The 15,695-nt window shown below is 38.1% G+C and overlaps 1 protein-coding gene across 15 annotated transcripts in view; it reads right to left on the bottom strand.

The window, feature by feature from the left end:
* DGKB (diacylglycerol kinase beta) overlaps positions 1-15,695 on the bottom strand; it is a 778,174-nt gene that overhangs the window by 584,747 nt on the left and 177,732 nt on the right. For 14 of the 15 annotated variants that reach the window (XM_050783043.1, XM_050783039.1, XM_050783037.1 and 11 more), the window contains one exon: positions 10,411-10,564. In XM_050783043.1, the coding sequence (XP_050639000.1) occupies positions 10,411-10,564 (154 nt within the window). Of the gene's footprint in view, positions 1-9,181; positions 9,307-10,410; positions 10,565-15,695 lie in introns of those variants that run through there. The other variant, XM_050783046.1, reaches the window with a different exon arrangement.

Below are 15,695 nucleotides of genomic sequence, written 5' to 3' on the forward strand. Positions count from 1 at the left end.
GGCCAGGCTGGTGTCAAAACTCCTGACCTCAAGTGATCTACATACCTTGGCCTCTCAAAGTGCTGGGATTACAGGTGAGAGCAACCATGCCCAACCAATATGTTGAATTTGACCTTTATGCTATGTATGCACACCAAAACATTGAAACATAATTTATTTAATGAATAATGGTAATGACTGACATTTATTAAGCATTTATAATGTACAAGATAGTATTTCAAATGATTTACATGCATCATGTTTTTTTTCAGTCTCACAATAGTTAATGAAATATATACACATATTATCCTCATTTTACATTTAAGAAAGCAGAAGTGAGAACGAGTTGCACAAGTATGACTCAAAATGAAGTCTGAATTGAAGTTTCATTTTATTTATTTATTTATTTATTTATTTATTTATTTTTGAGACAGAGTCTTGCTCTGTCGCCCAGGCTGGAGTGCAGTGGTTCAATCTCAGCTCACTGTAACCTCTGCCACCCAGGTTCAAGTGATTCTCCGGCCTCAGCCTCCCAAGTAGCTGGGATCATAGGCACCTGCCACCACACCCAGCTAATTCTTGTATTTTTAGTAAAGACGGGGTTTCGCTATGTTAGCCAGGCTGTTTTCAAACTCCTGACCTCAGGTGATCCACCCACCTTGGCCTTCCAAAGTGCTGGGATTACAGACGTGAGCCACCGTGCCTGGCCTGAATTGGAGTTTTATACTCTAAGCATGATTCTGTGAGGCTGGTCAGAGAAAAATAAATCAGAGGAAACTGTCTTCTGCCTCTCAATAAAAGACCTTCGTTTTAAGAGTCTGGTTTTCAAGACTCTTAAGAGTGGATACATTGATTAAGTCATAAACATTTGAAAGAATATTAGAAATCATAGCCATAGCTGAGAACTCTTAATTTTCATCTTCCATTTGGCCCATGTCTTGGGCCATCTATCTTAATACGTTTGTGAACATGTATTTATATGTGTGCTTGCATGTGTAAACATGCACATATATTTGCCAAATCTTTACATATGATTTTTCTTATTGCTCATCTGTGTTTTTGTTAGATATACAACTAGCATGCCCTTTATAATTATAAACACAATAAATATTCAGGACCCTTAAGATTAGTCATGTAAAAAAGATCCCAGGTACTGAGGATAAAACATTGAACAAAGGAGGAAAATCCCATTTCCACAGAGCTTTCATTCCAGGGGATCAAAGCAAGTGTCCAACACCATTGCATATTTTCTAGCTATGACTAGGTGTTTTTATGAGTGAAAAAATGTTATGATGGATTTGGGCCTCTGCAGGGTATTAAATCTCTTATTTCCTTTTACTACAATATTACAAACTGTAAATAAATATTTTTGAATATGAAAGTACAAAAATATTAAGACAACACTATCATTTAGTATGCAATCATTAAGACGCAAATGAAAATACAGAAATGTGTGTTGGGTGAATAAACCTAATAATAAAGTAAAGGTGGAAAATTTGAGGACCAAAATTTACTTGGAATATTCAAATGGAAGAAAAAAGAAACCTGATTAATCAAGTCTAATATATTAAAAACCATTTAATGATTAAAGGAGAGACTTGAAGAGAAATCATCCCTTACTGGCAGTAATTGTATTAAAAACAAGACCACAAAATTATTGCAAGGAAGAGGCTGGCAGGATAAAATATTTTTTGAAGTAAAATAATTTGTGGATCATTACTTCTAACGATAATAATTAGAAGTATGAATTCAATACTACAGAGGTACATGGAATGTAAAGGTTGATATAAATAAATGTGAATTGGCCAGTAGACAGAATTTATTTCATCTTTATTCCTGGAGCATTTCTATGTCAGTAAGTTTATTACCTCAACAGTAATAAGTATATCGACATTAATAAATATCAAAATATTTAAAATATCTACCATGTGTCAGGAATTCCCCGATCTCATAGTCACACAAGCTATGTAGCCTGTTCAATTTGTGTTTTGGGGACCCTGTCTTTCCTTGTTTGCATTGTGGAAACTGAAATAACTTATCAATTATAAAAGACTTGTTAAGGTACAGCACAGTAATAAAAAATACACACACACACATATATATTTAATATCCTCAAGACAGTCCTAATAAGAGAAATATCTTCTTCTCAGCACAAAGTATACCTTTGGACAAGAACATTCAGTAAGTCTATTTGGTGAAAGAACATTTCTCCCAAGGTTCAAGTATCTCATTCTCATTGTACAATTTTCTGTTCTTAATTGATTAATTTTCTGACAGACATAAAAGAATCGTTTTTCCTTTTCTGCCTAAAAAGTATTTGGGGTGTGACTTCAATGCACAGAAAACATAAAATGACATAATCCTCCTATTGATATTATAGCTTATTGATATGTGTAGCACCACAGTGCAAATTAACCATTGCCTCATCAAACAAGCAATGGGAGAGTTGGGAACCAATGATAAGGCACCTAATTTTTTTTCAGAGATAGCTGTTACTACACTCTACTCTCAATCTGAAATATCTTCTGGACCCTTTTATACCTTCAACCTCATTCTCCTTCATGATAGCTTCTACATCACTAGCAGTGTAATTATTTTCTGGCTTAAAATCTCATAATGGCTTTCCAATTTCTTCTGGATAAAATTCATCACATAGTACGACAGGCAAAACTCTTCCCCACCTGGTCTTGGCCACCTCTCTCGCCTCTTCTGCAGCAGCACGACTGGAGTCCAGGCCAGACCCAGATCTCTCAGTGCTCTTGACAAGTCTATCTTCCTCCAGTCTCCTGAGGTCCTTGGGGCTCTGACCTTGACAGGCCCTCTTCCCTCATTCCACTCCAGGCCATGCCCAATATTTACAAAGCCATGAGCATCATCTGCTCTGGGACAAACAGAAATGAACTTTTTGATCTCCTATCTTAGTTTAAGTGAATCATGAGAATCCCAGACTCCCAGTCATCTTCAGCCTCAAACTGCACTTTCCAGCCAGCCTTTCAGCCTTTTCTTTCTCTCTCTTCTTTCTTTCTTTCTTTCTTTCTCTTTCTTTCTTTCTTTCTTTCTTTCTTTCTTTCTTTCTTTCTTTCTTTCTTTCTTTCTTTCTTTCTTTCTTTCTTTCTTTCTTTCTTTCTTTCTTTCTTTCTTTCTTTCTGTCTTCCTTCCTTCCTTCCTTCCTTCCTTCCTTCCTTCCCTTCCCTCCCTCCCTCCCTCCCTCCTCCCTCCCTCCCTCCCTCCCTCCCTCCCTCCCTCCCTCCCTCCCTTCCTTCCTTCCTTCCTTCCTTCCTTCCTTCCTTCCTTCCTTCCTTCCTTCCTTCCTTCCTTCCTTCCTTCCTTCCTTCCTTCCTCTCTTTGAGATGGAATCTCACTTCTGTCACCCAGGCTGAAGTGCAGTGCTGCCATCTCAGCTCACTGCAACCTCTGCCTCCCAAGTTCAAGCAACTCTCCTGCCTCAGCCTCCTGAGTAGCTAGGATTACAGGTGTGCACCACCACACCCGACTAATTTTTGTATTTTTAGTAGAGACAGGGTTTCACCATGTTAGCCAGGCTGGTCTCAAACTCCTGACCTTGTGATCCACCTGCCTCAGCCTCCCAAAGTGCTGGGATTGCAGGCATGAGCCACTGTGCCCAGCCTCCAGCCTCTTTTTGTATACAGTTTTGCCAATAGTACTTACTACCATCTGATATGGTACACACATTTACTTTTCCGTTTGTCTGCCTCTCCCCACTAGAATGTAAATGACCATGAGAAGTGGGTTTTACTTTGCTCACTGATGTATCCCTAACAACTTTAACAGTAAATATCAATTTGTAAGTGATGAGTTTTGAATCAATGAATACTGAATGTCTTACAGTTCATACACTGCCCTTTGATGGGACATTTAAAAATATATTTGAATAGAAATGTGTATGTTGATTTTTCTCCTTGGAAATCCTTTTGCACCCTTTCTCACCTGTACCTACTCCGCTCCCCAACTTTACCTGTATAAATCCAATTTATCCTGGATAACTCCAGTTTATCCGGAATGACTCCTGCAATGGTTCACCATTGGTTTTCCTCTAGTTTTATTTGGGCTCCTGTAGGCACCTCACTGTTTTCTCCAGACAGTCAGTTCAAAAGTGGGTTATAATATTTATTATAATATAATTGATCACATAATTGTTCATCTTTCTGCTTGACTTTAAAGGATCCTCAGCTTTCCCATGGAATTCCTAGCATATAATAAGTTTAAATAAATGGATGATGGGATGCATGAATTAATGAATGAATAAAATAGAATAAAATAAATTACTAAATGACACACCTATCAATTGAGCGCCCATTATTATTTAAAGGGTGCTAGGAAAATCTTCTTTCTTTCTTTCTTATAAAACAGGAAGAAACAACAACAAAAACTGTTACACTGACCTGCAACAAGTACCAGACATTTCCTATTACAGATGCAACATTTTGGACATTGTGTTGTCCAACAGAAACAAACAGTATGAGTGCTTAAGTGAGTTAATATACTATATTATGCCCTTTTTAAATTATTATATTCTTCAGGAAACTACCAGTTACTAGTAATTGCTGTTGATTGCTATCCTATATGTAAAGAAAGATAATTTCTCTGAAGGCAGTTAATTCAATTAATGAATACTAAATGGTTGGAGTTGGCATGGGTGGGGATGGAGAAGGGACAGAGATGCTACAAGGGACAAATGGTGTCTTGTAAAATACAAGAGTGCCAGGGTTGCTTCCGAATTGCACACTCCAGGTGTGCCATCTTATTAATCATTGAATTCCTAGTATGGAACACATTGCATGCTATTTAATTAAGAGTGACACTTTAGCTGAGGCTTTAAGGAAGCACTGGGTTTTCATGCGATAAAGGCAAAGAAACATCATGTAAGAAAACTCAGTCCTGAGTGAGAAGAGTAGGTTTAAGTCACTGCAAATAGTTGGATATGGGGTGCATAGGGAAGGGAGATGGAGCAAATAGGGCTGTAGGCAGATGCTATAGCCTATGTGGCACTGTGCTTCATGTCTATGGAACTCAGATTTTATCACCTTCTTCACTGTGACTCTGGATCCTGGAGTCTCATTAAAGTAACTTCAGGTGGGAATGAATGTCTCAAAAGGTGGGGATGACTACGACTCCATGTACTCATATATCTCCTGCACCCATACCCTTCAGTAAAGCAACTCTGCTTTAGCTAGCTTTACATATAGAGGATCTAAGTTTGCTTGAAAAATAAGTTTAATTAAAAATGCTATGATAGTTGACAGTGAAGGCCTGAAATTTAGAAACCCAGGAGCAATATAATCAGGCTTCTGTTTGAAAGGACGTTTTGGAGATGGGAAGTCAGGGCCTGCTCTGAGAGCTTGCTAATTGATAGTTTATGATGCAATGATGAATTAAACTATGACACTGGCAGAACATTTGGGAAGAAGCAGTTATAATGAGTACTAGAGAGTATTTTGTGATTAACTAAATATGAGAAATGACACAGTGGAGGGTAGGAGGATTCCAATATTTTAGGACTGGGAAGTGGACAGATTCTTGGATGCTATTCACCAAAATAGAAGGTAGGAATAGTAGCAGGTTTGGGTAGAATCTAACCAATGAAGTTTCAAACACAGTCAGTTTGGTATCTAACTCTTTGAAATATTTGGACATTCAGACAAAGAGTTCCATCTAAAATATAGTAAATAAATATTATTTGTGATCTGTGTAGGTTGTGTGGGGAGTAATTGAGGTATGTTATGTCTTACAGTGCCAATGTGTTATATGATGCAAAAACAGTCATGTTGAAATGAGAAGACGTATTTAAATAAACTTCAAAAAGTTTTTAAAATCAACATAATTGATCTAGGATACAGTGCCAATAAATAATTGTTACTTTTTTTAAAAAACTGGAGAAGCGTTAAGGTCATATAAACATCGGGTACTAGGAATTTATAGTGACAGAAATCTGCATATTTATGAAATTTCTCTCAGGTTATGTTGAGTGTTCAAGTTGTAGGGACTGATATAGGAGATAACAGTTTTGATTGACGGTTGAGGTTGTGAGCCTCAACCATCTTTCTACAACCATGTTGTAGAAAAAGAAAGATTCTAACTGATTTTAAAAGTGTATAAACAGAGTAATTAACAAGTAGTGGACCCTAAGGATGAAAGCAAGATCAGAAATTGGTCATTGAACTGGCAGAGATGAGAGATTAGAGACCTGACATTTGCAATGACGCAAAAGTGGTATGAAAATGCTGAAAAGATAATGCATTAGGGATATCTTCAAAAATCAAAAGTCAAATACGGAAACAGTAGAAGTAGTGACATTATTTTTAAATAGGTGATAAGAGGCACTTATATTACAACAAATTATATTACGAAAATAAGTCATCTTCTTCATTAAATGCCAAATGGATCATTACATACTATAGTCAAATAAAACCCAGATATACATATGCACATGTATAAATACATACAACCTTTATGCCTATTTATAATTATTTTAAAATTTTTATTCTATAAAAACTAAATGTTTTACTTTTACCATATATCTTATAATTGATTATCATTCTGTAGTGAGCATAATTATTTTTCCTTTTCAGTGTTGCTTTTTCTTGAGAAGCCCTTATTTTTTAGTTGCTATATAGAGTAAAAGACTAGCTACTCTATTCCTGCTGGAACTGTGGTAATGAAATATGGTGACTGGTAACAGGAAAACCAAACCAGATTATAGTCCCTCTCTGTTCAAAAGTCTGTTATTTTTCAGCCACAAAAACACCTCATTATACATTAGATAACAGATTATTGCAAAGCAAGATTCTATGAATGGAAAGGCATTTCTTTTGTCAGTTTCTGAGTCAAGGCTACCTCAGCCTTGAAAATTTTATTGTTGTCTATTGTTGCTTCTCCCTCATGGAAAAAACAAAAACAAAAACAAAAACTATCAAAGGTGGGTCTGAAAAAATATATAGGGTTAGAAATAGTCCTGGACAGTACATTATGTACTTAGTTCTAAAATGTGGAGGCCAAGCTTTGAAAAGGAATCGGAGTTTAATTAATCATTGCTTCATGAGGATTACACAGCCCATATTCCTTTCATGTAGTCTGTGTAATTTTTCCCAAATCAAGTACAATCTGTTTTTCATTTTTTTTGTTTTGTTTTGTTTTGTTTGTTTTTTTTTTCCATTTTGAAACCTGATTTGATTTTTACCTCTAGTAAATCTGGCATCTTCTATTCAGTACTTAATATATGCTATTAGAAGAAAAGGAAGGTTTAGGTTTGAAATTCTTACAAAATCATCTAAATTATCAGAATTGTTCTCTTCTATGTGTGATACAGTTTTTTAGACAGACAAAATTATCCATAAAGATTTTCTCTTCTTTCTCAAAACTCAAGGACAATATCTTATCATGTAGAATTAAATACAGGACAACTTTCTTGTTTAATTCAATTTAAGGTATGTGTGATACATTTATAGCATGCAGCAGAGAAGATGGAAGTTTTAATTCCTAGAATCATTTAAAAATATTCAGCCTAAAACACTATTAAACTGTAATACTACACATTAAGAACAGATCCACTGAAACTCATTCTGAGAAAAACAGAAAGTGTGGCGAGCCTCTCAATTCATGATTGAAAGAGAATTAAGAATCTAAAAATATTTTATAAGAAGAGAAAAATGATGATAAACGTATTAGTCATCATACATCTTGAAGGGCTATCATGTAGAATAGGTAAACTTGTTTTAAAAAAGCTTCTATCGACATATGATTACTTTAGGAAAAATACGTTACATCATTAATAGATGCGAAGGCCAGACACCGTGGCTCATACCTGTAATCTCAGCCCTTTGGGAGGCTGAGGCAGGCAGATTGCTTGAGGCCAGGAGTTCGAGACCAGCCCGGCCAACATGGAAAAACCCTGTCTCTACTAAAAATATAAACATTGGCTGGGCATGTTGGCATGCACCTGTAGTTCCCAACTACTTGGGAGGCTGGGGCAGGAAGATCCCTTGAACCCAGAAGACAGAGGTTGCAGTGAGCCAAGATCACATCATTACATTCCAGCCTGACTCATCATTGCACTCCAGACTCTGGAAAGAAAAGAAAAAGAAAAAGAAAAAGAAAAGAAGGAAAGAAGGAAAGAAGGAAAGAAGGAAAGGAAGGAAAGGAAGGAAGGGAGGGAGGGCGGGAGGGAGGGAGGGAGGAAGGAAGGGAGGGAGGGAGGAAGGGAAAGAGAGAGAAAGAAAAAGAAAAGGAAAGAAAGAAGGAAGGAAGGAGGGAGGGAGGGAGGGAGGGAAGCAGTACAATGTAATGCTTAATATTATGGACTCTTCATCATATTGTCTAAGTTTCATTTATGACTCAACCATCTATTTCTTAGTTACATGTACTTGCATTTTTATTTTTCAGAATGTCCGTTATTGAACTTGTCTCTTTACCAACACACGTGTGTGTGTGTGTGTGTGTGTGTGTGTGTGGTGTGTGAAATGGAGTTTCGCTCTGTCACACAGGCTGGAGTGCAGTGATGCGATCTCATCTCACTGCAATTCTGCCTCCTGGGTTCAAGTGATTCTCCTGTCTCAGCCTCCCGAGTAGCTGAGACTACAGGCACCTGCCACATGCCCGGCTAATTTTTTTGTATTTTTAGTAGAGACGAGGTTTCACCATGTTGGTCAGGCTGGTCTCAAATTCCTGACCTTGTGATCTGCCCACCTCAGCCTCGGAAAGTCCTGGGATTACAGGCGTGATCCACTGTGTCTGGCCTCTATACGAACAATTCTATATGCTACTTTGTGATTCTGGAGTTGGGAATCTCTAGACCTGTGGCTCTCCTTGATCCCTGAGCTCCTTGCAGGGGATTTTTAAGGTCAAAATAATTTTCATAATGGAATTGAGATATTATTTGCTTTTCTTACTCTCATTCTCTTTTGAGTGTACAGTGAAGTTTTCAAGAGGCTATATGACATATGATCCAGCAACAGAAACATACTACCAGATATAATTTACCCAGCTTTCCTCCATGAAGCCAGGCATTAAAGAGATTTGCAATGATGCAAAACAATGCTACCCTTCTCACTATTTTTGTTTGTTTTTGAAAATAGTTATTTTTCATAAGAATGGGTTGTTTTTTGTTAACAGGTAGTGGGCTGATTCTTGTTATTTTTGGAATGTCTCATCATTAATATGGTAAATTTCAATAGATATCACTCACATAAACATAAGTTCCTTCAGGTCCTCAGTTTTTAAGAGTTCAAAGAGTCCTGTGATCAGAGTGAGAAACGCTGTTGCAGGTATTTCTTCATTGCCAGTGGATTCCTGCTCTGTCCATAGAGGACACTAGAGAGAGATGAGAAGGCACAGGGGTTGGGGCAGTGGGGAGGGGAGTTGGGGGAGAAGGGGTAGACCCTGAGAGAGAACCTGCTGCTCCTGTTGAATCTCTGCAGCCGTTCAGCCCCGTAGCGGGTTGTCCAGTGTAGGCTCTGGTCTCTAGCTCATGTTCACACCATCAAAGGCACAATGAGCTCCCCGCTAGGCAATCTGGGACAGGCCACGGTGATGCACCCTCCTCATAGGTCTGAGTTCCTGGGCTATAGACCCGTCTTGAATTCCCGAGCTTGAATTCCAGAGGCAGCCGGGAAGTATCATTGCCACAGAAGCACAAGAGCTGGGTCCGCTAGGCAACCCCTCACCTCAGAATTTCATCCTAGCTCCAAGGAATCCTTCCTCAGGGCTTCTGGGTTGTGATTATCGCCATCTAAGGGCAGCACATGTTTCCTGTGAGTCTATCTACATCACCTGTGTTTTCTTTTTGCTTTTTCAACCCTCCAAAACAGTTTAACCAATTACACTGTTTTACATTGGGTAATACAGTGAAATTTCTGTTTTCCTGACTGGAAGGAGATTGATACAACAGGTATTAGTGTAATTATGCGTCTCTAAAAATCTACCCATAATGAGAGAACCACCATCTCTATGGTGACACAAATTTAAGGTATCTAAAAGAAAAATCAAATCTCTGTTCTGAGCTTACAAATCTAAACATGTGAAAGTATATTGGCAATTAGCATAATAAATATTAAATATTATAAGTTTTTTAGATATAATTGCTTTATGACCACATTTTCAAATACTCAGCAATCTATACTTATCTAGCTATTTAAAAAGAGCAGTTTTCCAAATTTGATGGAAATATCTCTTCAAATTATTACCTAAACATAGAATTCTAAAGCAAGTGATAGATAAGGATAAATTATATTTTCTCTAATTAGCTATAATTATACTGGAAACATTTTAAATAACTCACACAATCTTATTGTGAAAGTCTAAATACTGCAAAAAAACAATTTTTATGCAAATCATCATTCATTTTTTATGATAACTAGATATTTATTTAGCCTTTGAAATTTGTATTATATAAATGTTTAAAGTAAGTAAACTTACCGCCTGATAGGAGAGCAGGTTTACTTTTTACCATTGGACTAGAATGAGGAAACTTGTTGCTAAATGACATGAAAAGGTGTGCAGTGAAATCATCAGGAAGCTCGGCTTCCAGGAATGTCTTCATGAATAGTTTGAAACCTTCAAAATCTATTGTCTGGAAAAAAAAAAATTTAAACATATATTTTAAGATCTAACCAAATGTTAAAATTTTGTGCTGTGTTCAAAATCATTAGAAGTGGAAATGACCTCAAACCATTTTATATCCAAGTTTAACAAAAGGGAAGTGCCTATTTGAGAAATAGAGTGGGTCGTCCTGGGCTAACATTGGCATTGGGATATGTATGTCTTACCTGTGATGGCATAGCAGGAAGAGGAATAAGTTTCTAGTTAGATATTTCTATTTCCACAGTATCTGTAATGCCTTGAAAAATGTACTCTTTGAAACTTAGTTTCCTCCTGTCTAAATTGGGAATAATAATAATCCCACCCCACACAGTTGTTGCAGTGATTAAATCAGGCAATCACTGTGAACAAGCCAATACAGAGTCATTTATATACAACAGGCATTCAGAGAGAGGAATTTTCCATCTTTTTTGCTTGTCACTAATGGTGATTATTGCTTTTGACAATGTAAAAAGAGGTTAACCTTAATATGTCAACTAAATGCCAAGCTCAATGGATATAACCTTCTAAAACTACATATGTAGACTTTCCAAAGAAACATATTTTAAGACCTTACTCTCTGATACTCATTGTAGAACTATATAAATGAGTAGACATTTATTTGGAGAGAATTTTGGTGGTGTTAGGATCTCCATGCCCTTTAGAGGAAACGGTGATAGAAGACAACTTCCAATCTCCAGCTTAATGAGAGCCTTTCACAGGAGCCATAGTGAAGAGCTTGGTTTCTCCTTGGAGATGAAGGCAGTGGGCCAGGATCTGACTCCTTCCTAGGAAATTGAGGACAAGCACATGGGTGCTCTGGGGACAAAGGCAAGAAAATGGTGCTATTTTAAGTTGGCCAAAACTCCTCGTGACTGCAGGAACAATGGTGCATGATTATTTTCTGGGAAACAGATGTAGACCACATGGAGGAGAAGGCCGATGGAGTGGTCTTGGGTTCTCTCCAGTAGGGCATTTGAAAGGACTAGAAGACCTACAGAGAAGAGGCTGGAATAAAGCCACATGTTCCCAGATCAAGAGAGTGCAAGCGATGGGCTTGATAGTAAGCCCTTGAAGGGCAATTTTTTTTCCCAATTTAATGTGCTGAGATGCAACTGAAAATAGGACAAAGAGGAAATTTGGCTGGCTGCTACTCTTAGATCTGTTCACATTCCTGGCAGGTAAGAATAAAATTAACTTTGTAATAGAAAGTTTGTTTTTCCAGTGTGATAATACTGGGGGAAAGACACGGAGAATGACCAATTTTATTATTGCATTATTTGGGACAAACCTAAAATTAAATATGACATTCAGGAATATCATTAGAGATAGTAAATTTGTATAGATTTGATCATGTGCCAATTAAGTTTAAATACGATGTTTGCTTTTTTACCTAATAGAATCTCAGGCAATAAAACAATGAAACCAAACCCTTTATTTATTAATAGTCCCAAGATTCTGCCTATACCTTAATCTAACTTTTTAATTTAGTTTCACTTTGCTTATTGATTCTCACAAGGACACTTCAGATATTTATTTTGGTGGCAGTAAGAAGATTTCATTTTCTTCCATATTTAATAAATTACCACCACTACCATAGAATATTGTCAATTCTAGCCTGTGAGGTGGAGGTTGCAGTCAGCTGAGATTGTGTCACTACATTCCGGCCTGGTGATAGAGCGAGACTCTGTCTCAGAAAAAAAAAAAAAAAAAAAAGAAGAAGAAGATTGTCAATTCTAGTAAAAGAGTGAATTACATAACCAAAAACTCTAAATAATATTAAAAAATGTGAAGAATAGCCTCAGGTAGGAGTAGTGCTTCCAAAAAAGCAATTTGCTACAATGAATTCAGCCAACACTTAAAAACATGGTGATTAGGCCAACAGTCAGACACGAGATCCAAATAGTTTCCTTGAAAAGGAGCACCTACTCTTACTAAGAGAGCTCCTTAGAGATGGCCTATTAAAGATAAGTATTCCACATTCACTTGGCTGAGTGACCAAAATTGATAGCTAATCTTCAACATGTATGAAGGCCCATGAGGAACCAGGAGTTGATTTTATTGTAAAGTTGCAGGAAGTCTGTGGGATGAAAATATTCACAAGCATTATGGTTAGAAGCAAAGTTACTTATGGCAGCACTTCCTTCTGTTCCTAGGTCTTCCATAGTCAGTATTTTATTTAGCAACACAACAGATGATAAGGAGCATGGTCTTTGAAGTCAGACTACCTGGATCTACTCTTGAAACCAACACAAGCTGTGTGACTGTGGACAATTTAAGCTCTCTGTGCCTCAATTTCTTCATCTATAAAATGAGAATAATAGCACCTACTTCTTGATTTGTTAGGAGGAACATATTATTTACTATTTTTAAAGCATCTGAATGACATCTGGCACACAGTAAACATTGTATGTAATTGAAGCAATTTTTGTGTAAAGAATCTCCATTTTAAAAATTCACAATTCCAAACAATATTTGAAGAAGAAGCCTAAAAGCCACATTACTTCACATGTTTTCATATTCATTTAACAAGCATGCACGGTTCATTGTTGTCTTTGTTGCTACTTTAAAAGCTAGTAATAAAATGTGAACTTCTAGAAGTAGTAAAGGACTAGAAATTAGTGAAAGTTTTTCTCTGAATCTGCTTTTGCACCATAATTATACCTTAAAACACTTCTTTCAAGCCAAGATTTTAACTTGGTAACATAACAAACAAACAAAACCAACAAACACAGAATTCAGAATAAAGCAATTGTGTTTCAAATTCTAATACTTCCACCCACCACCTAACTGATATGGGGCAAGGAATTTATCTGTTCTTTTGAAGGAAAAATATGCCAAATCCCAAGTGTGTGCTTTTTACAGAGCCTTTCAGAACCCAGGTAGATGGTCATTAAAATCACTGTCTGTCATTTAATGATGAAAGCCAGAAAAATAACCAAGCAAAAGGAAAAATGAACTTTAATATCTATTGATAGAGGCAGGACACAGACAAATGTCTTGGCAGATAAGAGAGGGTCCTTGGAGAACCTCCAACCTGCCCAGGTCATTGTGCACAGGAGGCCTGTCTAAACATGCCCATGGTCTAAGCATGTCCCTTAACACATACTCAGTAAGGGAAATAAATCATTGTGAAGTGGTTCAGACTAAGGACCCACATGTGCACTGGAAAAATGGGGTGGAGCTACCAGAAAGTCATGCTTTATGCAGGGGAGAATCCTGGCCTCTTCAGCTCATGTGTGGTGGCCTGGTATTTAATTTGTGAGGTAGAAAACTGAATGCAGGACCCCTCTCTTTGTTGAGAGCTTTCTTTTCTCTTAATAAATTCCACCTTCTTTACCCTTCAACGTGTCTGCATGCTTAATTTTTCCTGGTCGTGAGACAAGCACCTGGATTTAGCTGAATTAAGAACCAAAAATGCCTGCATCATTTGGTGGCCTATATGGGGACATGAGGAAGGGTGAGTAAAATGTGAACCCTTCCTTTCACTTTCGTTTCTAGGTCTTCCAGTCCTTAGACTTTTTCTGAAGGCAGAGGAAACTGCATCCCCTGCGTCACTCTTGGATTTGGGAATGTCGGCCTCAGTCCAACACAGTCTTTGCTAAGGCATTTTTCTTCTTTTTTTTTCAGGACTGTAATGGCAACTATCTTTTCTTTTACAATACCAAGGGTGATCCACCCCAACCCCAACGGCTGCCACATGGGAAAGATGCAAAAGTGGTGGCTCCCTGTGCCCCATTCCCTCCCTGCTGGGGCACATGGCCGTGTCTGCTGTATATACACTTGGCGTCCAACAGCCATGCAGGGTGGGACTGAGCCGAAGTTGCTGCCTGGGCCCCAGGGCAATCTTGGGGGCCAGAGGCCCTGTGCAGACAGGTGGCCAGTGTTCCCTGCCACACATCCATACAGTCTTCCTCTCCCCTGGCCAAGGAGTCCAGCTTGGTGGGACAACGATTAAAATGTTCTCTCTGTTTGCATAAGAACAAGAGGTTTCTTCCCCAGGCATTTCCCTGCCCTCTGCTTAAGCTTTTTTTTTTTTTTTTTTTTTTTTTTTTTTTTTTTTTTTTTTTTTTTTTTTTCCTTTCTTTTCTCCACCAGGTCAGGAGTTCATGGATTGGTGTGAAGGTAGTTACAGTTTTTGCTATTACCTAGATTGGCAGGGACCACAATTGATTTTGCACCAACCTAATAACACAGCCCTGTGAGTACAAGGGGCTTCTCAATGCCAGAGGATTTTTCTTGAAAGGTGTTTTATTAGGCCAGGACTCCAATGCACAGGACACCCTTTTCTCTCTCATGTTTGAGAGGACCCAATTTTAGAGCTTCACCTTAGCATCTGGCTTATGATAGGGAGGTAATTCTTTTGTCCCAAACTCAATTCCAAGCTTTGGATTGAAGCCCTAGGAAAGAAAACTGGATCTTAGGGATCCAGAGGCAGACAACAATGGAAGTTAAAAGGCACACACCACACATGAGCATGACTAATTCTGGTTGATTAAGCCAAGCCTCCCATTTCATGGATAGAGGTCATGCTAGTATCCATGGCGTAAATGAGGTTTTGGGAACTCAAAGGCTACTTATAGCAGAGGGAAAGGCAGTGAGTGCATGGGGAAGTGTGGATAATCCCATGCCCTAGGCCCACCTGTTAACGTGAGTGAAAGCTGCATTGACACCCATGGGTGGCACCCTGTTGTGGTCACCAGGACTTGGGGATATAAGGATGAAAGAAGGAAAGAGGAAGCTTTTTCCTTCTCTCTCTCATGTACCCTGGGCGTTCGCTAGGAAAAGAAAGGAACCAGGGACGCCTTGTTCCCCTCTTTCTAGATGAGTAGCCATTCATCTTCAGTCTGTGCTGCTTACAGATACATTCTGAGCCCTAGGGCTCCTTTGGAAAAAATGCTTTCTTTTTCCCCCTTGGTCCTCTCTTCACAGATGGTTAATCGTGTTTCCATACTACAGGACACTCCTCTCGGATGCATCCTTCAACCTGTTTATTTCTCAAACCTGTTTATTTCTCAAACCTTAAACTAGTTGGCTTAGAGTTGAGCTCAGGGGAGGGGAACCCAGAAGCCTGACATGCCAGCAAAGAGATAAAATATTTTATAACAGTCAGACATTTGGCC

Source organism: Macaca thibetana, chromosome 3 (assembly GCF_024542745.1).
Source record: "Macaca thibetana thibetana isolate TM-01 chromosome 3, ASM2454274v1, whole genome shotgun sequence".
NCBI classification, from domain to species: domain Eukaryota; kingdom Metazoa; phylum Chordata; class Mammalia; order Primates; family Cercopithecidae; genus Macaca; species Macaca thibetana.